Source organism: Tursiops truncatus, chromosome 8 (assembly GCF_011762595.2).
Source record: "Tursiops truncatus isolate mTurTru1 chromosome 8, mTurTru1.mat.Y, whole genome shotgun sequence".
In the NCBI taxonomy this organism is placed as follows: domain Eukaryota; kingdom Metazoa; phylum Chordata; class Mammalia; order Artiodactyla; family Delphinidae; genus Tursiops; species Tursiops truncatus.
This window is the reverse complement of record NC_047041.1, coordinates 14,191,513-14,218,153: the sequence shown is the minus strand read 5'-3', so window position 1 is coordinate 14,218,153 and position 26,641 is coordinate 14,191,513. Positions and strand designations below refer to the sequence as shown.

Sequence of the window (26,641 nt, the reverse complement as noted above, 5' to 3'; positions counted from 1 at the left end):
TATTTTGGCCATTTTAAAATTGGATTTTTTGTCTTTCCATTGTTGAATTTTAAGAGTTCTTTATATATTCTGGCTACTAGTCCCTTATGAACAAGTTATTTTGTATATCAAATAATAGAGTGGCTGTGAGAGCTTTATAAACTGCAAGAGACGTCGCAAATTAAACGAAGGCACTGACGAACAGGGAAAGTACAGAAGCCACCGGTTCCACGCTGGTGGTCGAGTCCGGTGGCCTGCCAGACACAGCCAGCGTCTCAGCCTGCGCGCACAGTCTTCCCACCCCACGGCGCCCCGCCCCCCGCCCTTTGACCCGTGCCGTTTCCGGTTGGAGACGTGGCTCGAGGCCGCCATCTTGGCAAGAGGCGAAGCGCCCGGTGCTCCTGTCAGGGGGGCAGTAGGTCCGGAGCGGCCGGTGCTCCCCTTCCCCCGACCCCAGCCCTAGCTGCAGTGGCGCCGGAGCTCGGGTGCGACCCACCACCGCCGTCGCCATGGTAAGACCCGGGCCGGGCCTAACTCCCGGGTCCCGGCCTTGCTCGACCGCTCTCCCTGCTGCCGGCCTGTGCTGGGGCGAGAGGAGCCCCGCCCCGAGGGCCCGGAGCTAGGCGCTTCCCCCGGGTTCTGGGAGCAGGGTGGCCTTCCGCACCCTGTGCTCGACCTCCCGGGAGATCCGAGGGACCTGACTCCAGTCCCTCTGTGGTCGCGCCCACACCCCTCCCCCGCAACCAGCTGGGCACCCTCCTCTGCCGGGACCCGGGCCCGAAAACGGGCCCAGGGTTGTTGCTCTGCAAGAACCTCTTAGTGATGTCCCTTGGACCCCACGCTGTGGACGTGGGCGCTAGTGCCCAGCAGGTTCCGTGGGCACCTAGGCGCAGCAAGCTGGGCCTCTCGAGGGTTCTCTTCCTTTTGTAAAAAGCTCACCTCTCATCCCCGGTGTTCCGTAGGCCGTTGAAGTTTGAAATCTAAACCCATTAGCGTTCAGGACTTTTTCTTTAGTTTGTTTGAAAAGGACAAATAGAGGAAAGTTCGAAAGGAGGCATAGAACAGGAAGGAATAACTTCTGACACTAATTTGTCCCTAATTTGTAGGACCCAAGTGTCCCAGAAACCTGCCTCCTACTTCTGTAGATCTTAGGTGGGTCCATTTGTCAGTGTGATTGAGTGTACACTGTGTATAAGAGCATTGGGAAAATGTGAGCCGAGTTATCGATATCACAGGCTTTCTGCCTTCAGGGAGCTTGTCGTTCTGGTGAAGTGAAATGTGAATGTGGCATATTGTAATCAGATATCTCACAGGAGGGAGGAGGAGTTTATACTCTGGGACCTGTCACTTGCCTTCAGTTGCATTATCTTTGTGTTCTCATCTATTGTTAAAATTAACGTGGGTGCGAGATGGGACACAACAGTGCTCACTCCACTGCCTCTTTCTTTCTCACGTCGATTTGTGGATATTTATGAAGTAGGAGAAATTTTTTGGTTCCAAACAAGCTAGTAATTTTTTTAAGTGCACTTTATGCCCTTCAGTCTTTTGAAGGACAGTCTTTTTTTTAATTCTATTTTTGTCAATAGATTATTAATTTGATTTAAAGCATCTTCCTACACACTTCAGAGATGACAGTATAATTTGGTGCCAATCATTAAGTTCTGTTCACGACCTTTTTAGATGAGAACTTGGTTGGTGGGGGGGGGATTCATGCTTGGGCTTTAAACCACTGAAAGGTTTTCTTCAGCTTCAGGCATATAAATTGCATCAGGTAGGTTTACCTCATAAAACTTTTATGTTGGACGTAAAATTTCCCAAAACTCCTTTCTTCGTTTCCACTAGGAGGCTTAGTATTTGGGTAGTGATTTTTAAACTACTTCCTTTATACATCCTGGATGTACCTATAGTGCATTTCAGAGTATATTGTAATATTAAAAGCAAAATTAAAGTCTTGTATTATATAAACGAAATATAGATTACTCTTTACACAAACCTTGTTTGTTGAAAAGTTCTTGGAACCTCATACTATTTTTTTTCCTAGTATGATTTTTAATTCATAGATAACCAGAGGGATGGTAGAGCCCTAGATGTTGAGTGGTAAATATAAAAATATAAATTTTCCATGTTATTTGGACATGTGTGCATATACATACAGTTGTGTCATGTTTAAATATGTATGTGTTTCTGAATTACTTGGGACTTGGCATGATCCAGATACCTACAGATTTGTGTACTCTGGATAACAACTTATCTCAGTACATTCTGTAAGACATTATTAAGTATTTTTCTGTGTAATGTTTTTGGGTTCTATTCCTTTACAAAGAGATCCCTGGACAAAGAAAGGTCCAAATAGGGTAACATTTTGTAAGATTTCTTGGATCTAAAAGTTATATCCAAACTTCTGAAAGTTGATTTTTCCTCAACATTTTATTATAAAATTTTCAAACATGTAGGAAAGTTGAAAGAGCTTTACAGTGAACACCCCATGTAACCACCAGCTAGATTCTGTAATTAACATTTCACTATTCTTGCTTTATCACGCATCTAATGATCCATTCATCCTTGTAGCCATCTTTTTTTTAAAATGCGCTTTAGGGTAAGTTGTAGATATCAGTATGTAAATGTTGATTTTTGAAAAATAAATTTCCTTTAGCTTTAGTTACTGAAGTTGGTGCAAAATGTCCTACACTACAAAGTCCTTCTAGAGAAATAAATGAACAAATGGAAAAACAAATGGCCTATGATGACTTTGTTATAAAATGAAGTACAAAAAAAGCATCTTTTGATTTGATCTTTTTTTCCAGCTTTCTGCAAATTAATGAGAACATGTTCTTATTTTCTTAACACTTGTCAGATATCATTATAGTCAGTTCTTTTTTTTAGTAAACTTATATTTGAATGAACTTGATATTAAGTCTCATGGTAGCCCTAATCTGTAAAATCTTTACTTATCTACAGAGTGCTGTTCTCTTCTTATTTACTAAGTATAGGCAATGAGTAAATTTACTGTAGTGATCACATTAAATGTAAATGATCACAATATGTTCAGTTTCCAAGAGTCATTAGTTATTAGAAAGCTAGATTTGGGTTTGTATGGCTGGTCTACACATGATGGGGGCGGGGGGAGACTGAAATCCTACACAGTAATAACAGTTCCCAGTTAGGGAGTTATTATTGTTTTGGTTTTTCTTTTTTCTTTTTCTTTTTCATATACAATACAGCAGCTGCACAGCTATTGTATTCTTTATGTATTTTTTTGATTGTTGTTTGAGAGGAGAGTGAAAATGATTTTCTTGAGTTTCTTTTGATTTACCATCTTATTTATTCTCCAAATAGAAGGTACACTGCAGAAACTGAGAACAATGTCCTTTTATTTATTTATTTAAAAAAAATTTTTTTTTTTTTTTTGCGGTACGCGGGCCTCTCACTGTTGTGGCCTCTCCCGTTGCGGAGCACAGGCTCTGGACGCTCAGGCTCAGTGGCCATGGCTCACGGGCCCAGCCGCTCCGCGGCATGTGGGATCTTCCCGGACCGGGGCTCGAACCCGTGTCCCCTGCATCGGCAGGCGGACTCTCATCCACTGCGCCACCAGGGAAGCCCTGTCCTTTTATTTTTATACTCTACAGGTTTTTGTTTTAGAACAGAAACTTGTGATGAGCTTAAAACTCTCACTGAGTAACTTCAGGTTTTGGTTTTGTATGTACTCTGTATTTTATTGTAATCTTCCCCCGATTTGATTTTATCTGTAATCACTTCATGCATACAAGAAAGATGAAATGGTCCTCTATGACAGTTGTAGAAGCTGGCCTTAATATGATCATGAATTATATATATATCATCATTACAGTGATTTACGAGGAACAAAGTGACTGGCTAATTCTGGAAGTGAGGAATACTGAAGCATTTAGAGGTTCAAGGAAGTCCTTGACTTTTTTTCTTTAGGGAATTATGCGTATTTATGCTGAATTACTACCTGTTATGCTTGGACCTCTATCACTAGTGAGGATGAAGGGATGATATGGCAGCTATCTGACACACATATACTATACACACGCATGATTTGTTTTGGTTAGGCAGTTTGCCTTCTGGCAGCTTAATATTAATGTAAAGTATGGTTCCAAAGTGTTGATAGTGGGACTTCCTTGGTGGTCCAGTGGTAAGAATCCGCCTTCCAATGCAGGGGACGTGGGTTTGATCCCTGGTCAGGGAGCTAAGATCCCACATGCCACGGGGCAACTAAGCCCATGTGCCACAACTACTGACCTCATGCGCCTCAACTAGAGAGTCTGCGTGCCACAAATTACAGAGCCCATGAGCCGTGGAACCCATGGGCCACAAGTACAGAGCCCAGGCACACTGGAGCCCGTGCCACAACTAGAGAGAGAAAACCCACATGCCACAACTAGAGAGAAGCCCGCGCACCAATAAAAAAACCAAAAAACCCAAAATATTGATAGTTACCACTGGAGCAGTGGGTGTGAAATGGAGGTATTGCACATTTTCTGTTGCTGTAAAGTTTTCAGATGCTTACACTTACAGAATCTTAAAGGTGCAAAGGCACTTTCACATAAACTAACCTCTATTTTCACATAAACTAACCTCTTTTTTAATTTATTTTTGAAATTAATTTATTAATTTATTTTTGGCTGCCTTGGGTCTTCGTTGCAGCACGCAAGCTTTCTCTAGTTGTGGTAGGCAGGGGCTACTCTTCATTGCAGTGCACGGGTTTCTCATTGCGGTGGCTTCTCTTGTTCTGGAGCGCAGGCTTTCGGGCACGCAGGCTCAGTAGTTGTGTCTTGCGGGCTGTAGAGCACAGGCTCAGTAGTTGTGGCGCACAGGCTTAGTTGCTCCACGGCATGTGGGATCTTCCCGGACCAGGGCTTGAACCTCTGTCCCCTGCATTGGCAGGCAGATTCTTAACCGCTGCACCACCAGGGAAGTCCCTAACCTCTATTTTAGGGATATTTCAAGAAACAATTAAGTGACATCCAAGGTAACATAATTAGTGGCAGAGGCAGAACAGAAACCTAATTCTCCAGGTTTCTTTACTCAAGGAACTTTCTGATCCATGTAGTTAAAGCTGGGTAGCAGAGTGTTGTTATTTAATACAAAAACAAATGACAATATATTCAAAGCATTTTAAGTATTAGAGAAAAGTTGTCTGACAAAGTGTAACCTAATGGGAAATTTTATTTTGTTTTTTTAAACAGTCCTGAAGAGATCATCTGCATAACTTCTGGACCCTCAGTTTTTGTATCTATAAAGCGATCAAGGGCTCTTGAAAGTTTGTTTTAGGTCTAAATGCTCTTTTCCAAAAATGTAAAAAACAAGTATAATAACTGTATAGAGAATCATACTTATTCACTCTTCCCCAAAGAAAATCAGATCAAATTACAGTAGGAAAAATTAACCTACCTTTTAGTATATACTATTTTTTAATAATTGGTAAACACTTTTGTGAAGGGAAGCTTAATTATTTAAAGGCATTTAAGATGAATGTTAATTTAGGGTAGGTTAAATTTATCTTGTTTCGAGCTAACCATACCTTCCAGCCATGTTAATAACTGTGTTATTAACATGGATAACAGTGAATAGAAACCTTTGTCAGCTTTGTGGATCCTGCGATTGTGGTGTCTTGAGGTTTAGAGTTATGCTTAGTGTTGGGCACTTTGGCCCTACTTTGGGAGCCTTATTCTGCTTATATCTGTATAGTGGAATGTCTCAAAGAGAGTCCCAGAGTTCTGCTTGGTACCTACTATTTTACCCTACTGTTTCTTCATCTTTACATACTCAAATTCCCTGATTCATCAAAGCATAATTTAAATGCTCTTTCTTCCATCAAGTCATCAGTGATCTTGTGAGCTAGAAGTAATTTCTTCCTCTGAATTCCTATAGTGCATTACTTAACATATTCTGCCTAGTATTACAGTTATTTATGTTTGTGTCTTATCCCTATTAGCCTGCTGCTGCCTTTTTTTTTGAGTTATAATCGACATATAGCATATTACTTTCACGTGTACAACAATATCAGTAATTTGATATTTGTATGTATTGTGAAATGATCATTAAAATAAGTCCAGTTAACATTCATCACTATACATAATTACAAAAAAATTTAGTTTTTGGGGGATGCGAACTTTTGAGATCTTACTAGATCTCTTAAGAGAAGAATGCCAGTCTTACTGATTTCCTCATAGTATTCCCAGAGGGCATCTAGTGTGTGTAGTAGGTGTCCAATAAATAATTATTTAGTTAATTCTTATAGTAATACTGCTAAAATGGAGATTGCCACTGCCTAACATTAGCCTTTGACCATGCCCAATCAATAAAGCAAAGTGGGTGAATTGCCCCTCTACATTGCATACATCTTTCTGGTTCCAGGTTGCCTTTAATTTCCCTTTCATGTTGCCTTGATGTTAATTTTTACCTAAACTCTGTATGGTATGGAGGTGTTTTAAATTCCAGCTGCCTAAGAACTACCCTGAAACATACAAACATTGTTTCTAACAGGCTTATTATTATTATTAGATATGTTAGACATGGGCTTTGTATTAAATCAGCATATTTATATAGGTCTGAAGGTTTGGTCTGAGCAGTCCTTTCTCTGAGTAGACTTTTTTTTTATTTTTGCGGTACGCAGGCCTCTCACTGTTGTGGCCTCTCCCGTTGTGGAGCACAGACTCCGGGCGCGCAGGCTCAGCAGCCATGGCTCACGGGCCCAGCCGCTCCGCGGCACGTGGGACCCTCCCGGACTGGGGCACAAACCCGCATCCCCTGCATCGGCAGGCGGACTCTCAACCACTGTGCCACCAGGGAAGCCCCCTCTGAGTAGACTTTTGACTTCAAATGTTTAAATTGTGCTGTGCTTAGTATCTTTACTGTGGCTTATTCTGTTCCTTCAAAACCTCATAAAATTCTAAGGTGGGGTACCATACTTCTTAGGACTGTGGTTCTCGGCCTTTTTTTTTTTTTTTTTTAGTGAGCGCTCTATAAGTATTAAATTTATGATGTGCTCCTATTTATTAGTAATATTTCTCACTGCATAAAGTGATTCTCCATGGGTCATTTGAGAATTACTACTCTAAAGGATCTATGAATTCTCTGACATTATATGTAAAATTTTGTGGGGAGTCCATTTGCATTATTTGAGTATTAAAATACTGCCAAACCCATAAAAGTAAAAGTCCATTGCCTTGAAGTGACAAATTTTTTAATGACATGCATTTCTTGGCAAGTTTATTATTAATAATGGTGCTGTTTTACATTGTGTGTGTCTTTTACGTTTACATATTTTGTGGCATAAGTTGTATAGCTTTGGCTTACATTTTTATTACACTCATTTGATCCTCATAATAGCTTGTGAGGTAGTCAGATGATGCTCCATATTCTCAGGGAGGAAACTGAGGCTAAGAGAAGTTGAAACGTAACTTAAGTCAGACAGATAGTAAATAGAAGAACAAAAAGTAGGATCCAAATTGTCTCACTTCCAGTCATTTAATTTTCCTGGTATATTAACTTAGTTCTTCACAAATTTAGAACACTATTTCTAATTCACATAGTCTAATTCACATAGAAGGAGAAACCAATGTGAGGTGATCCCAAATATAAGGGAATTCCTCATTTACCTGATGAGAATATTAAGAAGAAAAGCTTTTCAGAATATAAAACTTTTAAGACTATAGCACAAATAGTTAAATATGTTCTTAAAGTATTTAATAATTTACTTATACATATTGTTAAAGTTACATAAATAAGATTTTTAATTGAGAAATAATTCCTTTTTTCTGTTCTTATATTCATGAAACAGTTTATCCAAATTCTTCACAAGCATCATCATCACTAGGTCTTCTTTTTGAATTACCAGTTTTTTAGAACTTTTATACGTTGAGTTTTTTGATATTTGACACTTTTTGAATTCATATATTATATTGATACTTTTGGAAATTTTAACCCATTGGTATAACATTATGACAGTTGATTTTAAAAGAAATATTTTTGGGGAATTCCCTGGTGGTCCAGTGGTTAGGACTCCATGCTTTCATTGTCGAGGGCCTGGGTTCAATCCCTGGTTGATGAACTAAGATCCCGCAAACCTTACTTTATTTGGATGTACATGTCATACAAAGCTTTAGTGAACCAATACAGAGACATACTTGCTTATCATTCATAAGCTAAAGCAGCAACTACCTTTTTCTTTCTTTTTTTGCAGTGGTTGAAGCATGGTTTGGTTGAAACATGAACATCATATGATAAAAATTAATGTGAAATCAAATTTCTTGAGTATATTTGGTTTTAGTCTTCAAAGAAGTCTCTAAGTCTCTTGCCTGGTGATAATTTTAGGTCAATTTCTTCTTTTTCGAGATTAAGGTATTATCATTATGTGTGTACCAAAAATTACAGGAGTCCTTGCCCTTATTTGAAGAAATCTTTCTTTATCTCACACTATTAATTTAAAGACATGGATGGGGGACAGTGTGGGGCATATAGTCTATATATAATATCTTTATATGGTAACAGATGGTAACTAGATTATCATGGTGATCATTTTGAAATGTATAGAAATATCAAATAACTATGTTGTATACCAGAACTAACATTGTGTTGTAGGTCAGTCATACTCTAAAAATAAACAAACAAACAAACAGAAAAGAGATCAGATTTGTGGTTACCAGAGGCGGGGGTGGGGGGAGGGAGAACTGGATGAAGGTAGTCAAAAAGTGCTAACTTCCAGTCATAAGATAAATAAGTACTAGGCATGCATTGAACAGTATGATAAATATAGCTAATACTGCTGTATCTTATATATGAAAGTTGTTAAGAGAGTAACGTCACAAGTTCTCATCAGAAGGAAAAAAAATTTTTTTTCTATTTCTTTTTGGCTGCACCGTGTGGCTTGCGGGATCTTAGTTCCCTGACCAGCGATCGAACCCAGGCCCTTGGCAGTGAAAGTATGGAGTCCTCTAACCACTGGACCGCCAGAGAGCTCCCTTTTTTCTATTTCTTTAATGTTGTATCTATATGAGATGATGGATGTTCACCAAACTTATGTGGTAATAATTTCATGATGTATGTAAGTCAAATCATTATGCTATACATGTTAAACTTTTACAGGGCTGTATGTCAATTACATTTCAATAAAACCAGAAGAAAAAAATGAAATTAAAGACATGGAATCACTGGGACTTCCCTGGCGGTCCAGTGGTTAAGACTTTGCCTTCCAATGCAGAAGGCGTGGGTTCAGTCCCTGGTTGGGGAACTAAGATCCCATATGCCGTGGGGTGTGGCCAAAAACTTAAAAAAAAAAAGACATGGAATCACCATGATGTACACTTAAAATATCTCACATTTTTATATGTTAATTTTACCTCAGTAAAGCTGAAATAAATAAAATTCTGTGGCCAACAACAACAAAATAGTAAAGTTAAAGACATGAGGTGGGAGATTTCCTTTGAAAAGAATGGATCATAACCTTGTTGCATTTTTATTCTTTTTCTGGGATCCTTTACTCCCCTCAGTATATCTTCTTGCCTCATGCCTGGGTGGTAGCAGAAACCTCCCAAGCAGCTGGTGATGGTGAAAGATACATTTCTTAAGTACAAAACTGTTCATTTTTTAAAAAAAAAAAACCAAACTATTTATTTAAAAAATTATAAATATTTTGGGGAAAGTGACTGTTTTGGGACTTTTAAGCTAGCTTGTTTGCCACTCTTGAAGTAACCAACTAATTTTATACTCTATACCTCTCTGTATGTCTGAAGTATTTTATCTTTTTAAAAGGATATAACTTACAAAACAAGATTCTTCCTTAGAGTATTTATTTATGATGTAGAACTACTTTCTATTTTTAAACTTTTTAATTCTATACAACGTAACTTTATGCTGGAATAATTAAGGTAAGTTTCAATATAGAGTTGATAGACTCAGGAACATAAAATTGTATAACTCCCTTAAATGAGCTTCTTTCTAAACTTGCAGTTGTTATTTGGGAAATAGAGCAGTTGATAGCATTATTCTTGAGATTTCACATGAGAAAATTTGCCTGATGTTCATTGGAAGCAATTCAATCAGTAAAAATACAAATCTGTTTGGTAGAGGGAAATTATTTGTGCAGGATATAGATCAAACACTTTTTCGATATAAATTGTTTTTACCTAGCTGCTTGGAAATAAGCGTGATGGTAATTACCTCCCAAATACCCTAATGACCTATCCTTGATGAATAAGGACATTGTGTTCTCCTATAATTATTATAAAACTGTTCTGCTGTTTTGAAACTATGAGAATATTTATTCAAATTGACTAACTTGTTTTTTCTTCAAGCTGCTCACCTGTAGAGGACAGGTTTCTGTAAAGCTGAGAAGCCTGACCAGTAGGATGTTGATATTTCAGAGGTTGTATCCCAGGATTGAGGCTTCCAAAATGTGTAAATAGTCTTTTTGTTCCTTGTCCTTGTGAACTTTTGGGTTCCTGTACTGAAGAGACTATTAACACTGCACTTAATATTCTTACTACTCTGCTAATGGCATTTGGTCTTCTCTTCTTTGATGCTTTATTCATTTTGTTTAATGAAATGCCAGACTCTGAAAAAAAGACTGTTAGTCTTGATCATTGCCCAGTGTCAAAACCTGTATGAAACATTGAGTCATTTAGTTTTTCACTTTACAGATTGTTTGCATGTCTGGAGGTAAGATAGTGTGGGATGGGAAGGTTAATCAAAGAGCAGAAGATAAATTTAGACTCACTAGATTGGTTCCATATTCTAGGTAAAAATGAAATGAAAGGTCAGGGGCCTTGTATAAATCTTCAGTCTGCCTGATCAGACCTCTCTTTTGGCTGTGGAGATCTCTATTCTCCCTAGAAAAAGTTTAAGCTCTTCTTTATGGGTCTGCCAAAGCAGAGAGCAACCCAGTTTTGAGTCACAGGGGATCCATTCATAATGTATTTGTAGACCTAGAAAAAATTATTTCTTTACTAAGTTTTTCTCTAGGTATGTTATTGAAAAACAGGAGTAATAGCTTCATTTTCCTCTACTTTAGCTTTGTTTTATGAATGACATACTATAATTAAAAGAGCAATGAAGTAGAGTTTGAAAGTCAGCATTCTAATAGTAGTCACATCACTAAATAACTGAGTGTACCATTCTACAGAAGATGTGAGGATGCTGAGAAAACACATGTAAAGAAATAATTAATTAGTACTTATTTATATGTTCCCGGCAGGTGCTGTTGGCAGCAGCAGTCTGCACAAAAGCAGGAAAGGCTATTGTTTCTCGACAGTTTGTAGAGATGACCCGAACTCGGATTGAGGGCTTGTTAGCAGCTTTTCCAAAGCTCATGAACACTGGAAAACAACACACATTTGTTGAAACAGAGAGTGTCAGATATGTTTACCAGCCTATGGAGAAACTATACATGGTACTGATCACTACCAAAAACAGCAACATCTTAGAAGATCTGGAGACCCTAAGGCTCTTCTCAAGAGTGGTAAGAGTCCTGTAATATTGGGTTACAGTTTTTGTTTTTAAATTTTTTGTGTAAAACTGTTTTTCCCCCAAAGCAGCTGATGCTTATCAGTTTGCATGTTCTATGCCCCCAGCCCTCATCCCAGCATCTTATTGCTACAGCTCCTATTCATTCAGCAGACACTTACTGGGTATCCTAGACTGTAAGTATTACAAAGGAGAATATGAGAACTGCCCTTTTGTTTACCATTTCTCTAGCAGTTACTCTAACCTGCCTTTGTGGTTCTGACACTTGTTTGGCCATATTTTTAGATAATATTCTTCAGGTAAGATTTGTTGATGTAGCCACACACATAAAAGACTTTATGCCACAGACTTGCTTAAAATACAGAGTAGCAGAAGGAGCTAATAAAGGGATTTAGGCTTATTGAAATTTGTGTATTTTAAAGGATGATAACTGGAAAACAAAACTGCTGATAAATTCTAAATCTTTCTTTTCCATTGCTCTCCATGATTAGATTCCTGAATATTGCCGAGCCTTAGAAGAGAATGAAATATCTGAGCACTGTTTTGATTTGATTTTTGCATTTGATGAAATTGTTGCCCTGGGATACCGGGAGAATGTTAACCTGGCACAGATCAGAACCTTCACAGAAATGGATTCTCATGAGGAGAAGGTGTTCAGAGCAGTCAGAGAGGTAAATAGGGTCTTCTCTGGGACAGCTGGTTTGTATATCTTTCTTTTAGGCTTCATTATCTGATTTTCCCTTTTTTATTTGCTAGTCTAGTCTGTACTCAAAGCTACATCCAAGTATGTATCTTCTTGTAGACTCAAGAACGTGAAGCCAAGGCTGAGATGCGGCGTAAAGCAAAAGAATTACAGCAGGCCCGAAGAGATGCAGAGAGACAGGGCAAAAAAGCACCAGGATTTGGGGGATTTGGAAGCTCCACAGTGTCTGGAGGTAGCACAGCTGCTATGATCACAGAGACCATCATTGAAACTGATAAACCAAAAGTGGCACCTGCACCAGCCAGGTATAATCCAGTGTATCACCCAGAATGCAATCCTAGAATGGCAGATGAAGGCTGTATGTGTGTATCTCAGAGTGATATCTGATTTTTAGGCAAACTGTAAATAACAAGTGACTTGATGAAGTAAGATATAATATTAAATTTGGCTGCATAATATGGGGATAAAGAAGAAATCTGAATGTGGTGTTTTTTCCTTTTGTGTAAAAGAGAGTTCTTTTACAAATTATAACATGATCTCAATTTCCTATGAGAGTTGCCTTATTTTGGGAGAAGAGGGGATATTTAACTGTTTAAGGAACATGTATTTTTAATCTAGTGTTCATGAATGGATTTAAGGGAGAATCTGAACTACCTGAAATTATGTGAAAAAGTTCGTTTGTACACAGGTATATTTATCTGGATAGAAGGTACAAAGTTTTCATCAGATCACACATGCTTATGAAAGTATATACCTGTGGTCTTTGGGTACTTGAAGCTTATATGGGTTTTTTTGTTTTGTTCTGGCCGTGCCCCTGTGGCATACATGATCTTAGTCCCCAACCAGGGATGAACCTGTGGCCCCTGCAGTGGAAGCACAGAGTCCTAACTACTGGACCACCAGGGAATTCCTGAAGCTTATATGCTAATTGTGACCCAGCTGTCAGTTCGAGCAGGGAATAGTCTAGTCCACTAAACACTAGGAAGCTTGTGTTTTTTCCTTGAGGTATTCACATTCCTCTTAAAGAACAGCTTCAAGGAAAGCTTCAGTGATAGAGAATTATTAATTAGTTTTTCACTTTTTAAATCATGTGTGTATTTTTGTGTGTATGTGTGTGTTCTTCCACTTAGGCCTTCAGGCCCTAGCAAGGCTTTGAAACTGGGAGCCAAAGGAAAGGAAGTAGATAACTTTGTTGACAAATTGAAATCTGAAGGTGAAACTATCATGTCCTCCAGTATGGGCAAGCGTACCTCTGAAGCAACCAAAGTGCATGCTCCACCCATTAATATGGAGAGGTAAGTAGTAACTCTTTCAGTAAGAACAGACCACATAGTGTTAAAAAAAAATTATCTCAATGCACTGTAAATTCTTTTTGTGTCTTAATTTTTCCAGATTTAAAACACTTCCTACTGTATAGCACAGAGAACTATAGTCAATATCCTGTGATAAACCATAATGGAAAAGAATATGAAAAAGAATATATATATGTATAACTGAGTCAGTTTGCTGTACAGCAGTTAAGCACAACATTGTAAATCAGCTATACTTAAATAAAATTTTTTTTAAGAAAGTACATTCTAGGTATTAACATGAGGTCTTCCCCCCTCCCCCCTTTAAACATGATTGGGGGCTCTCAGCCACCTGTTTTCTATTAAGTTTAGAACTTACCTTTCTATCAACTCTGTGGTGGCTAAATTAAACAAAAATAACTTTTCTTTGTGCCTAGTGTGTACTTTGTCTCTTAAAATGGAGCGGAATTAGAGGGCTAGAGTTATGATTAGCACTATACTATATTTTTGCATGTCTTTTTCTAATAAATTTTTTTTAATTTTAATTTTTTTTAAAGTGGTTACTTTTTTTTTTAATTAATTAATTTATTTTTGCTGTGTTGCATCTTCGTTTCTGTGCGCGGGCTTTCTCTAGTTGTGGCAAGCGGGGGCCACTCTTCATTGCAGTGCGCGGGCCTCTGACTATCGCGGCCTCGCTTGTTGCGGAGCACAGGCTCCAGACGCGCAGGCTCAGCAGTTGTGGCTCACGGGCTCAGTTGCTCCGCGGCATGTGGGATCCTCCCAGACCAGGGCTCGAACCCGTGTCCCCTGCATTAGCAGGCAGATTCTCAACCACTGCGCCACCAGGGAAGCCCTTAATTTTAATTAGTTTATTTTTGGTTGCATTGGGTCTTCATTGCTGCGCGTGGGCTTCCTCTAATTGCGTCGAGCGGGGGCTACTCTTCGTTTGTGTGCACGGGCTTCTCATTGCGGAGGCTTCTCTTGTTGTGGAGCGTGAGCTCTAGGCGCCTGGGCTTCAGTATTTGTGGCACACGGGCTCAGTAGTTGTGGCTTGCAGACTCTAGATCGCAGGCTCAGTAGTTGTGGCACATGGGCTTAGTTGCTCCGTGGCATGTGGGATCTTCCCGGACTAGGGCTTGAACCCGTGTCCCCTGCATTGGCAGGCGGATTCTCAACCACTGCGCCACCAGGGAAGTCCTTCTAATTAAGTTTTAAGGAGGACAAAATTTATAAATATCTTTAGTAGCAAATAATGTATTATCTTTTGCCTTTTAAGTATTTGAACCCAGTATAGAACATTTTGATTTGTCTCTTATCTTAGGACTGTGGTACTGTTTGGTAACATTTTTAAGTGGTAGTTATCAAGTTCACATATTCATGACTCAGATTTCTTGTTTTGAAGCCCAGACCTTCTACTGTTACTGATGGTTTTGAGGTCAAGTGAAAGATGAGTCTGGGAGGATACCTCTATCAGGTGTGCATAAAAGAGGAGTATGTTGTATGTCTTATTCTGTATGAAATGAACAGGGTTACGTCGGGATAAGTCTCTTAAATCACTAAAGCTCCTGTGCTATTCCTAGTAGTTGCTTTGAGGGAGACAGAGGCTTGACACTATTTTAATAAGATGTTGGAGACTGTCATGTACTAGAGAGGACTTGAGACTCTTTTCTGAATGATGAAATACTTCTTGAGCATGGAGCAAACGCTTGTGAAGGTAAATGAGACCCTGCATTGTCTTAAGATACATTCCTCTGTGGTCTTGAGTCTCATGCCTTTGTTTCTGGGAAGTCTTAGAGGTTAGAACAGAACAAAGTAGGATGCCAGAATAGTCTTTTTAAGCCTCTGCAGTTCACCCAGCTAAAAATAGTTTTAGTAAGGAATATGGGTAGATTGTACTTAACAATTGCCCGTAGCAGTAGCACCTTTTATTTTACTTATTTTGAAAACTAGATTATACATTCATATAGTTCAAAATTCAAAAGGTTCAAAGGGTATTGAACTAAAACTTCTTCCTCCCCCCAAGCCACGCAGGTTTCTCTTTTTGGAGGCAACTAGTATTAACTAGTTTTTTGTTTTTTTTTTAATTTTTAAAAAATTTTTTAAAATTTAAATTTTTTTGGCCACGCCTCATGGCATGCAGGATCTCAGCTCCCCAACCAGGGATTGAACTCGTACACCTGCGGTGGAAGTGCGGAGTCTTAACCACTTGGATGCCAGGGAAATCTCAGTATTAACTAGTTTTTGTGTGAATCTTCCAAGAGGGATAGTCTATGTATAGATGAATAAAAACATGGTACAATTTCTGTATTTCTCCTTTTTATACATTAGTGGTGGCATACTAGACACATTTCCAATTGCTTTTTTCACTTATTTCGAAGACAAGAATTTCCTTATTTGAAGCTATAGAGAAATGCAGTACCTTACCCTAGACTGGATCTTGTACTACTATAAGGGGCATTATTAGGTCAACTGACAAAATTGGCATATGAATGGTAGATTAAAGTATTGTGTCAATGTAAATTTACGACGTTAATAACAGTACTGTGGTTATGTGAAAGAATATCCTGTTCTTACAAAATACACTCTGAAAATGTTTAGGGATAAAGGGCCATGATGTATATATATTCTGCCTGTAAATGGTTCAAGGAAAAAAGTAAAATATATTTATATAGAGAGAGTGTGCAAATGATAAAACAAATGGGATAAAATGTTAACAATAGATAAAAAGGGTATAAATGTATTTCTGTTATAATTTTAGAAATTTTTTTCAAATAAAAAGCTTTTTCAATTGTTCCTCTTTTTTTTCCTAATTGCCCAGTATTCATTTTTGTGGATATACTTTTATGTATTTAAGTAGTCCCCCTATTGACGGACATTTGTCTCTAAACTTTTGCTATTACAAACAATTCTTCAGTGAATAACTTACTACATTGTTTTGCACAGGTGAGAGTTTATCTGTAGGATGAGGATTTGCTGAACCAAAGGGTGTAATGCTTTTATTTTATTTTATTTTATTTTTTAGGGATAAAGGTTGTTTTCCTTTTTTTAATTGAAGTATAGTTGATTTATAATGTTATGCTAATTTCTGCTGTACAGCAAAGTGACTCAGTTATGCATAATATATATAATATATACACATTCTTTTTAATTTTTGTTTATTTTAAATTTTATTTGTTTATTTTTGTCTGCATTGGGTCTTCATTGCTGCGCGTGGGCTTTCTCTAGCTGTGGCGAGCAGGGGCTACTCTTCGTTGTGGTGTGCGGGCTTCTCATTGCAGTGGCTTCTCTTGTTGCAGAGCACGGCTCTAGGCATGCAGGCTTCAGTAGTTGTGGCATGCAGGCTCAGTAGTTGTGGCTCGCGGGCTCTAGAGTACAGGCTCAGTAGTTGTGGTGCACGGGCTTAGTTGCTCTGCGGCATGTGGGATCTTCCCGGACCAGGGCTCGAACACGTATCCCTTGCGTTGGCAGGTGGATTCTTAACCACTGCGCCACCAGGGAAGTCCCCACATTATTTTTTAATATTCTTTTCCATTATGGTTTATCCCAGGAGATTGGATATAGTTTCTTGTGCTATACAGTAGGACCTTGTTGTTTATCCATTCTAAATGTGATAGTTTATATAATGCTTTAAATTTTGATACATATGGCTGCAGCACCTTTAAATAAGTTGCTTATGGCTAATCACCATTAAACCCCGGAGAAAGAGAGTTCTGGTTTTTACCTGTCTGAGCAGATTTATCATTCTTTCTCTACAGTGTGCACATGAAGATTGAGGAAAAGATCACACTAACCTGTGGACGAGATGGAGGATTACAGAATATGGAGTTGCATGGCATGATCATGCTTAGGATCTCAGATGATAAATTTGGCCGAATTCGTCTTCATGTGGAAAATGAAGACAAGAAAGGGGTGCAGCTACAGGTGTGTAGAGGCTTTTGATAAGGGAGTATTAAGGCTTTTGTCTACCTAACACAGTCATTCTCAACTGGAGTTCCCTGTATGAACCATAGAACACAGAAGATTATTTAACTTATATAACTAATGCCATTCTAGATGCATAGGAAAGAAGTTAATTTAAATACAGAAGATTATTTAACTTATATAACTAGTGCCATTCTAGATGCATAGGAGAGAAGTTAATTTATTACCTACAGTGGAAGCCTTGAATTGATAAATGCCTTCCCAAGCCAGTTGGGAATGACTGACAGCAGCTGTATTAGTATGGCCTTTTAATACTGGAATTGAGTGAAAGGTCATTTTGAAATCTAATAAATGACTTCATACTCACAAAGGTACAAAGAGATGCATATTTGTTACTATTATGCAAAGAGTAAATTCATTTAGGATATTGCTTGAAATATAATTTAAAAAACAAAGTTTTAAAACTTAATAGGGTGGTATTTTATTTTATTTTTAAATTTATTTATTTTATTTTATTTTTGGCTGCGTTGAATCTTTGTTGCTGCACACAGGCTTTCTCTAGTTGCAGTGAGTGGGGCTATTCTTCGTTGTGGTGCGCGGGGTTCTCATTGAGGTGGCTTCTCTTGTTGCAGAGCACAGGCTCTAGGTGCCTGAACTTCAGTAGTTGTGGCATGCGGGCTCAGTAGTTGTGGCTCATGGGCTCTAGGGCGTAGGCTCAGTAGTTGTGGCGCACAGGCTTAGTTGCTCCGCGGCATGTGGGATCTTCCTGGACCGGGGCTCAAACCCGTGTCCCCTGCATTGGCAGGCGGATTCTTTTTTTTTTTTCTTGCGGTACGCGGGCGTCTCACTGTTGTGGCCTCTCCCATTGCGGAGCACAGGCTCCGGACGTGCAGGCTCAGCGGCCATGGCTCACAGGCCCAGCTGCTCCATGGCCTGTGGGATCTTCCCGGACCGGGGCTCGAACCTGTGTTCCCTGCATTGGCAGGCGGATTCCTATCTTCTGAGCCGCCAGGGAGGTCCCGGCAGGCAGATTCTTAACCACTGCGCCACCAGGGAAGCCCGGGAGGTATTTTATTAAAGCAGGTTATGACACTAAGCTTACTCATTCTGCTGCTATATAAACTGCCAGTGCTTGTTTTGTTAGCTGAAGGGCAGTATCTAATGGTATATTTGAAAAGTACGTAAAATCTTAAAATGAATATGTATGTTCCACCTACCTGGCTGTGTAAGAGACTTTCTTTATATTATTACAGTTCTTGTTAACAGTTTATTTAGATGGTTGATCCTACATCTCTTGTCACGAGAACAAAGCCTTTTCAGCGAAGAAAGTGGTTTTGTCTACGTTTTATTCCACTCATAACCAGCACACAGTTGTCTTTTGGAAGTAGTGCTTATATTATTTGACAGTAGCTTTGCTGGCTCATAAAGTCTATGTAGTCTGCTATCCACAAGTTACTTCTTTTTCCTTTTTTCTCCTAATGTGACTTCTTTTAAAAAGATCAGTCCATCTTAGTTGGCCTGAGTTTGAACAACTTTTAGGCAAAATTGCAGCTAAACTTTCCACAGAGCTTTTCCCTCTTCTGTCTCTTTAGTATAAGGCCAGGACTGCTACGTGACCCAGCCAGCTGATCAACGTCTGACCCTAGTCTTCTATTTGGCAAGCTTGGCCTCACCATCAGGCTGCTCCCTATGAAGTAATTTTGTAAAGGACTTGGTTAATGGTCTTTTAACTTTTTCAGTTACAAAGTTACTAACTTGTTACTTACAAACGAAACGGCTTAGAGTTGAAATTACTTTATTACTATTTTTTAAATGTCTTAAATCTTTAAAAGTCTTTGAAGAAGGGAAATCTTTCTTCAAAATAAAAAACAATTGGAACTTTTTAGGCACCCTGTTCTAGATGTTTAGATTATGGGCCATGTAAGACCAAAAGAAATTTATTTCCTGTCTTATAATGTCTGAACCTCAGAAGTTTTCTTTCCCTTCTCATTTCAGACCCATCCAAATGTGGATAAAAAACTTTTCACTGCAGAATCTCTAATTGGCTTGAAGAATCCAGAGAAGTCATTTCCAGTCAGTAGTGACGTTGGGGTGCTGAAGTGGAGACTACAAACCACAGAGGAGTCTTTTATTCCACTGACAAGTAAGTGCCTCTGGCCAGTCCTACTAAGCTAGACTGCACTGAGAACTAGAAATAGCCTTGGCTTGTACCTTCTTCATTGCCACAATTCTTTTTCACAAAATGACCTTTCAGAATGGACTCAGTGCTATATTTAGTGTATTGTGGTAATAAGTAGCTTAAATTTTAAACACTTTTAATTTTGAAACCATTATTTTTAGTAGTTTACACTAGGATGTTTAAGGCCTGCAGTTGTCAGTTTTGATTTGCCATCTTAACTTTCCTCCATTCTTTTTCTAATGTTCTAATATACCTGCTTTGCTTTTCTCTTCAGTTAATTGCTGGCCCTCAGAAAGTGGAAATGGTTGTGATGTCAACATAGAATATGAGCTACAAGAAGATAATTTAGAACTGAATGATGTGGTTATCACCATCCCACTCCCGTAAGTACCCCACATAATCATTTTTTCTATAGCGAGCTTATAGAACTAGTCTTTTGGAACTCCTTTTGGAGGCAGCACTTAGCTGGCTATCCATTCTAAGATATTTGTTTCTCATAAAGGTCAATTGTGAAAGAAACCAGGTACAAAAGGCTGCATACTTACTATATGATGCCACTTATAAGACATTCTGAAAAGGTATTACTCTTGGAACAGAAATCAAGCATTTGATTGCAGAGGAGCACAAAGGAACTTTTGGAGATGATGGAAATGTTCTATGACTTGATAGTAATGGTGCTTACAGGCTACATTTGTCAATGCATTGAGCTGTACACTTTTAAAGGAGTGGATATTACTGATTTTAAAGCCAAACAAGCAAAGCTGGTTATAGTTCTAGGGCTGTGTTTTCAGATATTGGTCTTCAGATTGTTCATGTAGTAATGAAGGTTTCCAGAAGGAGGAGCCAATTCTCAGTCAGACTTTCTCTGCTTTGTTTTGCAACTCTTAAAGGAATTGAGTCTGACAGACTGAAGTTTTCTTTTTCACTTTCTTCTCTAAATTTTCAGCTAAAGATGAGATTATGTTTTCAAGTACTATTCTTGCTGAAACAAGATATCTACATTAGTTTCAGTAAATTTTCTAACAGCTTTATTGAGGTATAGTTGACGTGATAAACTACACGTATTTAAATTATAAAGTTTGATAAGTTTTGGCATGTATGCACCATCATCACAATTAAGATAACAAAAATATGCATCCCCCCGAGAAGTTTACTTTCTGTAAGTTTTTGATGTGTGCTTAAATGGCCTACTTTCTAGGATCATCTGGAAATACTCTCTACTTTATCTCCTCACTAGCATTTCTAGTGACTGAACTATTATTGCTTCACCATTGAATCCCTGCTTCTCTGCTCTGCCTTTCAGCACCCCCATGATTAAGTACAGGGCTTAATTATGAATACCCAGTAAGTGAATTCTTAGTGTGTCTATACTATTAAATTGCTTGGTTATTATTACAGAGAAAATGGTACTAATTTAATCTGTAGTTGTGTTCAAATTAATTTTAATTTAATTTGAATTAAAATTAAATCTAATTTATTTGTAGTTTGATTCAGGCCTTTACATGGCCAGGTCTGGTTTTAGTCATTCTTATTTCCATTTTTTAAAATATGCTTTATTACCAGTATCCCCTTTAATGGGCTAATCATCTTATTCTTCACAGCTTGGTTATTATTTCAGAACAATAGATGGCTGCCTTGAACCATTGTGAGACTTGGGCGTTGGTGACAGGTGTGGGTTTTATTTTGTCAAGATTTATTTTACTAGACTATTTTTAGGATGCCACAAGTTTTAGGCCTCTCCATCTACCCTATAATTGTGGTTATGGTGGTTTCCTGTGTCTTAGTTCAACTTTGCAATAGTCTCCAGAAGAGACCCTTAGACAGCATTTTACCCTATTGTCTAGAACTGATCAAATTAGAGGATCTCAGAATCAGAATTGGAACAAGGGCAAAGGGAAGAAACATACATACAACTGGGACCATAAAATTGATAGGGAAGAGTTAATTGTGTTATATCACCCTTAAAGTTTTCTTTGTCTCCCTTATTTACCCTGCCTTTAATGCAAACATTGGATGTCACTGGTGAATTAAAAGATGGTAAATTTAGAGTGTGTAGGAGTAGCTGGCACTGCCTGTCAGCCGTGTGCGGGGATGCACAGTGCGTCCTGACTAGCCCTGGTTCTCTTGCAGACTAAGGACAACTGTGTAATATCTCTCTTTCCCATCACGTTCACATTTTGCCCAGGGGTAATTGTGCTTTCACTTATCAAATAAAAGTTCAGTTACTGGATTACAAATCAAATAAACCCACTGGCATCAACTACAATAAGTTTTAAAACCTTCTAAAATCTTTTTTTTTTTTTTTTTTGTGGTACGCGGGCCTCTCACTGTTGTGGCCTCTCCCGTTGCGGAGCACAGGCTCCGGACGCGCAGGCTCAGCGGCCATGGCTCACGGGCCCAGCCGCTCCGCGGCATGTGGGATCTTCCCGGACTGGAGCACGAACCCATGTCCCCTGCATCGGCAGGTGGACTCTCAACCACTGCGCCACCAGGGAAGCCCCTAAAATCTTTTAAAAACATCCTCTCAAAGGTCCAAATTCATCTCCATTCTAAATAACCACATAATGGTGTTTAAGTTCTCCCCCACTGTTACTATCAACCTGTTTTTCCCCTCATTGGCATCTATGAAGAGAGCTACACTATGTTAAACTTCCATCATGACAAGGCAGCAAACCATTAGTGCAGTATTTTTGGAAATACATCCCACTTTACACATTTGTCAGTCTCAGTCCCCTGCCAGCTCCAGATCTAGTCCATAAGTTGGAGCAGCCCAGGACTATGTTTGCCCATTACTTATGGTTGCATATATCTGTACCTACAAAAGGAATTAATGAGACCCTTGGCCAAGGTTAAGGGTCCTTGAAGTTATCAGGGAGTCTAATTTTTTCTAGGACTATATAAAAGTGGGCAGAATTTGAGGAGCATAATCAAATTTGGGGCTGGTTTTCCTTGGCATAGTTCTTCTAGCTCTGGACAGCTAACTTGACACGGATGTTTCTTGTGACAGATCTGGTGTCGGCGCACCGGTGATTGGTGAGATTGATGGTGAATATCGACATGACAGTCGACGAAATACCTTGGAGTGGTGCCTGCCAGTGATTGATGCCAAAAATAAGAGTGGCAGCCTTGAGTTCAGCATTGCTGGGCAGCCCAATGATTTCTTCCCTGTTCAAGTCTCCTTCATCTCCAAAAAAAATTACTGTAACATACAGGTACCCCTGTTTAATAGAGAACTTATATGGGGAAAGTGGTAGGACGGATACCTGATAGGCAACATGACTTCATGGTCAGAGCAGAAATCAGAAAAGCTGATGTCCCCCGTGGATTCCTTTGCTGCCTCATTGTGTAATCTTGGTCAGTTCTTCACCTGCTTTGTCTCAGTTTTCCTCTCTAGATCAAAGTAAAGAAATTGAATATGACTACATATAAAAGTACTTATGGGTTGTGCAAGACTCATATCTCTTAGTTGCCTGCTTTTTTTAATAATCTCATGTATCTTAAAATCCATTTGCCAAAACACTCAACACATGACTTAGTAATGCCTTCTATATTGTCACTTGGTTTGATCCCAAGGAATGAAAGAAAGTTTATTTGGAAGACGAAATTACTGCCAAAAAAGGTGATTCTAATACAAATAGATACCGTTTTTGTGTTCTTTTATGTCACAGCTTCCCTTCATTAATACGGATAATCGTAAGCCAATTCTGTTGTAAACCTTGTCCTTAAGGTAGGCAGGCAAAGCAGGGGAAATCTGTGAACTGTTTATTTATTTATTTATTTATTTATTCATGCATTCATTCATTCATTCCGTGCCATGCACCTTGTGGGATCTTAGTTTCCTGACCAGGGATTGAACCCAGGCCCATGGCAGTGAAAGCACTGAGTGCTAACTACTGGACTGCCAGGGATTTCCCTGTGAACTGTCCTTCAGATCATTATTTTTAACTCTTTGTTCTTCCAGCGTTCAAGTTGCATTATAAGCACTGAGTTTATATTGTTATCTTCCCCTCGGACTTGTTGATTTGCTTGTCATTCTGGTTATCTTCCCAGATGTTCTCTGTCTCTCCTGAAAGTGCTTGGGAAGTTATAGTTTCATCTGTTGGATGATTCCAAAGAGCAGTTCTCCCTCCCTCCCTCCCTCCCTCCCTCCCTCCCTCCCTCCCTCCCTCCCTCTCTCCCCCTCTCCCTCCCTCCCCCTCTCCCTCCCTCCCCCCATCTCAGTTATTGGCTTAACCCCATCAGTATTGGGAGCACATTGTTGAACCCAAGACATTTTCCTGTTACTGACCATTTGAAGAACAGGACAGTATAATTGCTCTGTCAGAACCTCACTAGAAAATATGAATCAGTGGTTTAAGTTTTGTGTTGGTGCCACTACACGCACCATTGTTACAGGTAGTTCATTAAATTGGACATCTATTATTATTAATAAAGAGAAATCTCAGGACTTCCCTGGTGGTGCACTGGTTAGGACTCCGAACTCCCAACGCAGGGGGCCTGGGTTTGATCCCTGGTCGGGGAGCTATATCCCACACGCATGTCGCAACTAAGAGTTTGCATGCCACAACTAGGAGCCCGCCTGCCACAACTAAATACCCAGTGCAACCAAATAAATAAATACTAAAAAAAAAAAGTAGGTTTAAATAAAAAATAAATAAAAAGAAATCTCATGAGAAGGACCCAGCCATACCTAGAAAATGAATATGATAGAACAACTTAGTGAGACTGAGAGCAAATTAAATAATGTTGAATTGTTAGAATGTTGCATTTTGGATCAAAATGTTAATCGATCATCCTGATAGAATGTCTATGACTTTCATAGGTTTTATAGGGCAGGGCCTGGGCAGTAGCCACTCATTCTGGACCTTTTACTTAATACCACTCTACATGTCATCCCAACAGTTGTCTTTTCTATCTAGAGAGCAGATTAATCATGTTGGTGGGGAAGAGTGATGCTTTGAGCTGCAGTTGTGAATTGAACTTTTTTAGTATTTCTGAGTTACTTTTAATACTGCTTTAGGGGATTTGATCTGTTCTGTACTGAGAATTTAGCCAGCACCTTAAAGACCCGCTGTCCTTCTGCTTTACCTTACTCTCTGTTTGTTTTCCTAGGTTACCAAAGTGACCCAGGTAGATGGAAACAGCCCTGTAAGGTTTTCCACAGAGACCACTTTCCTAGTGGATAAGTATGAAATTCTGTAATACCAAGAAGAGGGAACCGAAAAGGAAAATTCTCAAATTAATAAAGAAGAAGCCAACAGTGGCTGAAGAATTTTTTCCAAACCTGCAAGCCATTGGAGACCCTTTTTTTCAAATACAGTGCACGATTCTCTGAGCGCAAGGACCCTCAACTCACCCTCAGTGTTTCAGTGTCACAGAGACATTCTCTGGCAAGGAAATGACACAAACATAAAGGGAAAGGCTGCTGATTTCTTTGGCAGATTTTACTGGCCAGCAGGAAAGCAAGCTCTCCAGAGAATGCCCCCAGTTAAACACTTTGTCCCCCATCAGCTAAGTTGTTTTTTATTTTAATGCCCAAATATATTTCATACTTTGTTTTTAAAAAGTTTTCTCTGCAGAAGGTTTTAATCTTTCATACTCCTTTCCTTTACCTTCAGTTTTTTTTCTTTATATATATCCAATCCAGCACTGAGATCGTCTGCATATAGGCACTGTATTTGGCACTCCGGGAACAGGTTGATCTAATCCATTCTTGATTTCTGGACTATGCAGGTGAACTGCTTGAGGGGTAGGGGGTCTAGAAGTTAAAAGATAAGGATGTCTTATCCTTTTCCTATATCTATTCATCCCTCCATTCCTTTGCCAGGCTGTTTTCCTTGCAGTCTTGTTGCTCTGGTTTAGAACACTAGTGTGAATCCCACTTGTGTCAATATTAAAGACAGCTGAGAAGCAGCTTTCAAATGGTATAGCCCCCACTTCAAGGTGTCTGGGAGGAGAATGGTCATGTCCAGTTAGGGATTTCACACCCACAGGTAATCATGTCTGCTGCTGGTGCTACCCAGCCTTCCATTCTCCATATTTTGGGTACTTCAGCTAAAACATGATAGCTAATGGTCTTTGTAATCCATTCACATTCCTGAGATTCACCACCTCCCTCTTTCTGAGTGTTCTCTGTGTCATCAGTTTTTTCCTTTCTATCAGACATGAGGTTATGATTTTGGAGGCTGTAGGTTCAGTGAGTCTTTGTGCCAATCCCATTGGTCCTGAACTATCAAGGAGCCTCCCTTTTCACCACCAAGTTTTTAGCATTTCAAGATTCAGCTGATTATATTGCTGTGTAGGCATTGATATATTCCATTCTAGCCTGCCCAGCATTTTTTCAGCAGCCTTTCTGTTCCTGTGTCTGAAATCCTTCCTTTTTCTCCCCTAAGCCTTTTCTGTTTAGTGTCATCATGTAATGGTTGTTTCTCAGCCCTTGTTTCTCAGCCCCATCTCATCCATTACTTCTTCAATGGAGAAGACTACATCAGCCAGCCCAGCGTTGGCTTTTAACCCAGTATTGCACTGGGAGTTGGTGGAGTTGCTGCCAGGCTGCAGCCACAGACAGGGGGAAGAGACAGATGACAGTAGATGACTTCCTGCACTTTCAGCTGGTTGGAGAGTACGACTCCCACTCTGAACAACATCTGACCTTCCCTGCAAAGAGTGTACTGTAATTGAAGCAGAGCAGTCACACACGAATGGCCATGGATGGAATTGTTTGCCAAAGAAATTTCTGGCCTTTCCCTTTCCCTTAACTGCATCAGGGAAGAATCCTTATCTCTAGCTTGGTTTCCACATAAGGTTTTTTTGAGGAAGGGGACTGGAACAAAAAAATCTGTCATGTAGTTAAGTAGACAAGAAATCTTATTAATTCAGTTTTGTTTGAGAGTTGCTTGTCCATATGATTTTTTTAAAGTGAAGTTTAGTTTCACAAAAACTTTTTTTTCTAAAATTACTTTTGGGGTAATATTTAAAATGAGAGAAGTTTTGTAACCCTGTAAAATACATAGGGAATATAACATTCCATTGTACACAAAGAAGGCAAATTCTTTAATCAAATAAAAAGTATTATAAAATGAA

General features: G+C 39.1%; 1 protein-coding gene across 3 annotated transcripts; it reads left to right on the top strand.

Moving 5' to 3' along the window:
* Window positions 1-334: 334 nt before the first annotated feature.
* Window positions 335-26,641, top strand: ARCN1 (archain 1). Of its 3 annotated transcripts, XM_004315743.3 has the most exons (10): window positions 335-491; window positions 11,198-11,461; window positions 11,958-12,137; window positions 12,269-12,474; window positions 13,300-13,464; window positions 17,214-17,379; window positions 19,375-19,522; window positions 19,833-19,941; window positions 22,566-22,770; window positions 24,671-26,641. In XM_004315743.3, the coding sequence occupies exons 1-10, from the start codon at window positions 489-491 to the stop codon at window positions 24,758-24,760; spliced, it is 1,536 nt and encodes a 511-aa protein (XP_004315791.1). In that variant the 5' UTR covers window positions 335-488; the 3' UTR covers window positions 24,761-26,641. The 3 variants fall into 3 exon arrangements, with proteins under 3 accessions (XP_004315791.1, XP_033717882.1, XP_073664234.1); XM_033861991.2 differs by lacking the exons at window positions 22,566-22,770; window positions 24,671-26,641 and adding an exon at window positions 21,160-22,559; XM_073808133.1 differs by lacking the exon at window positions 11,198-11,461 and having other exon boundaries at window positions 344-491.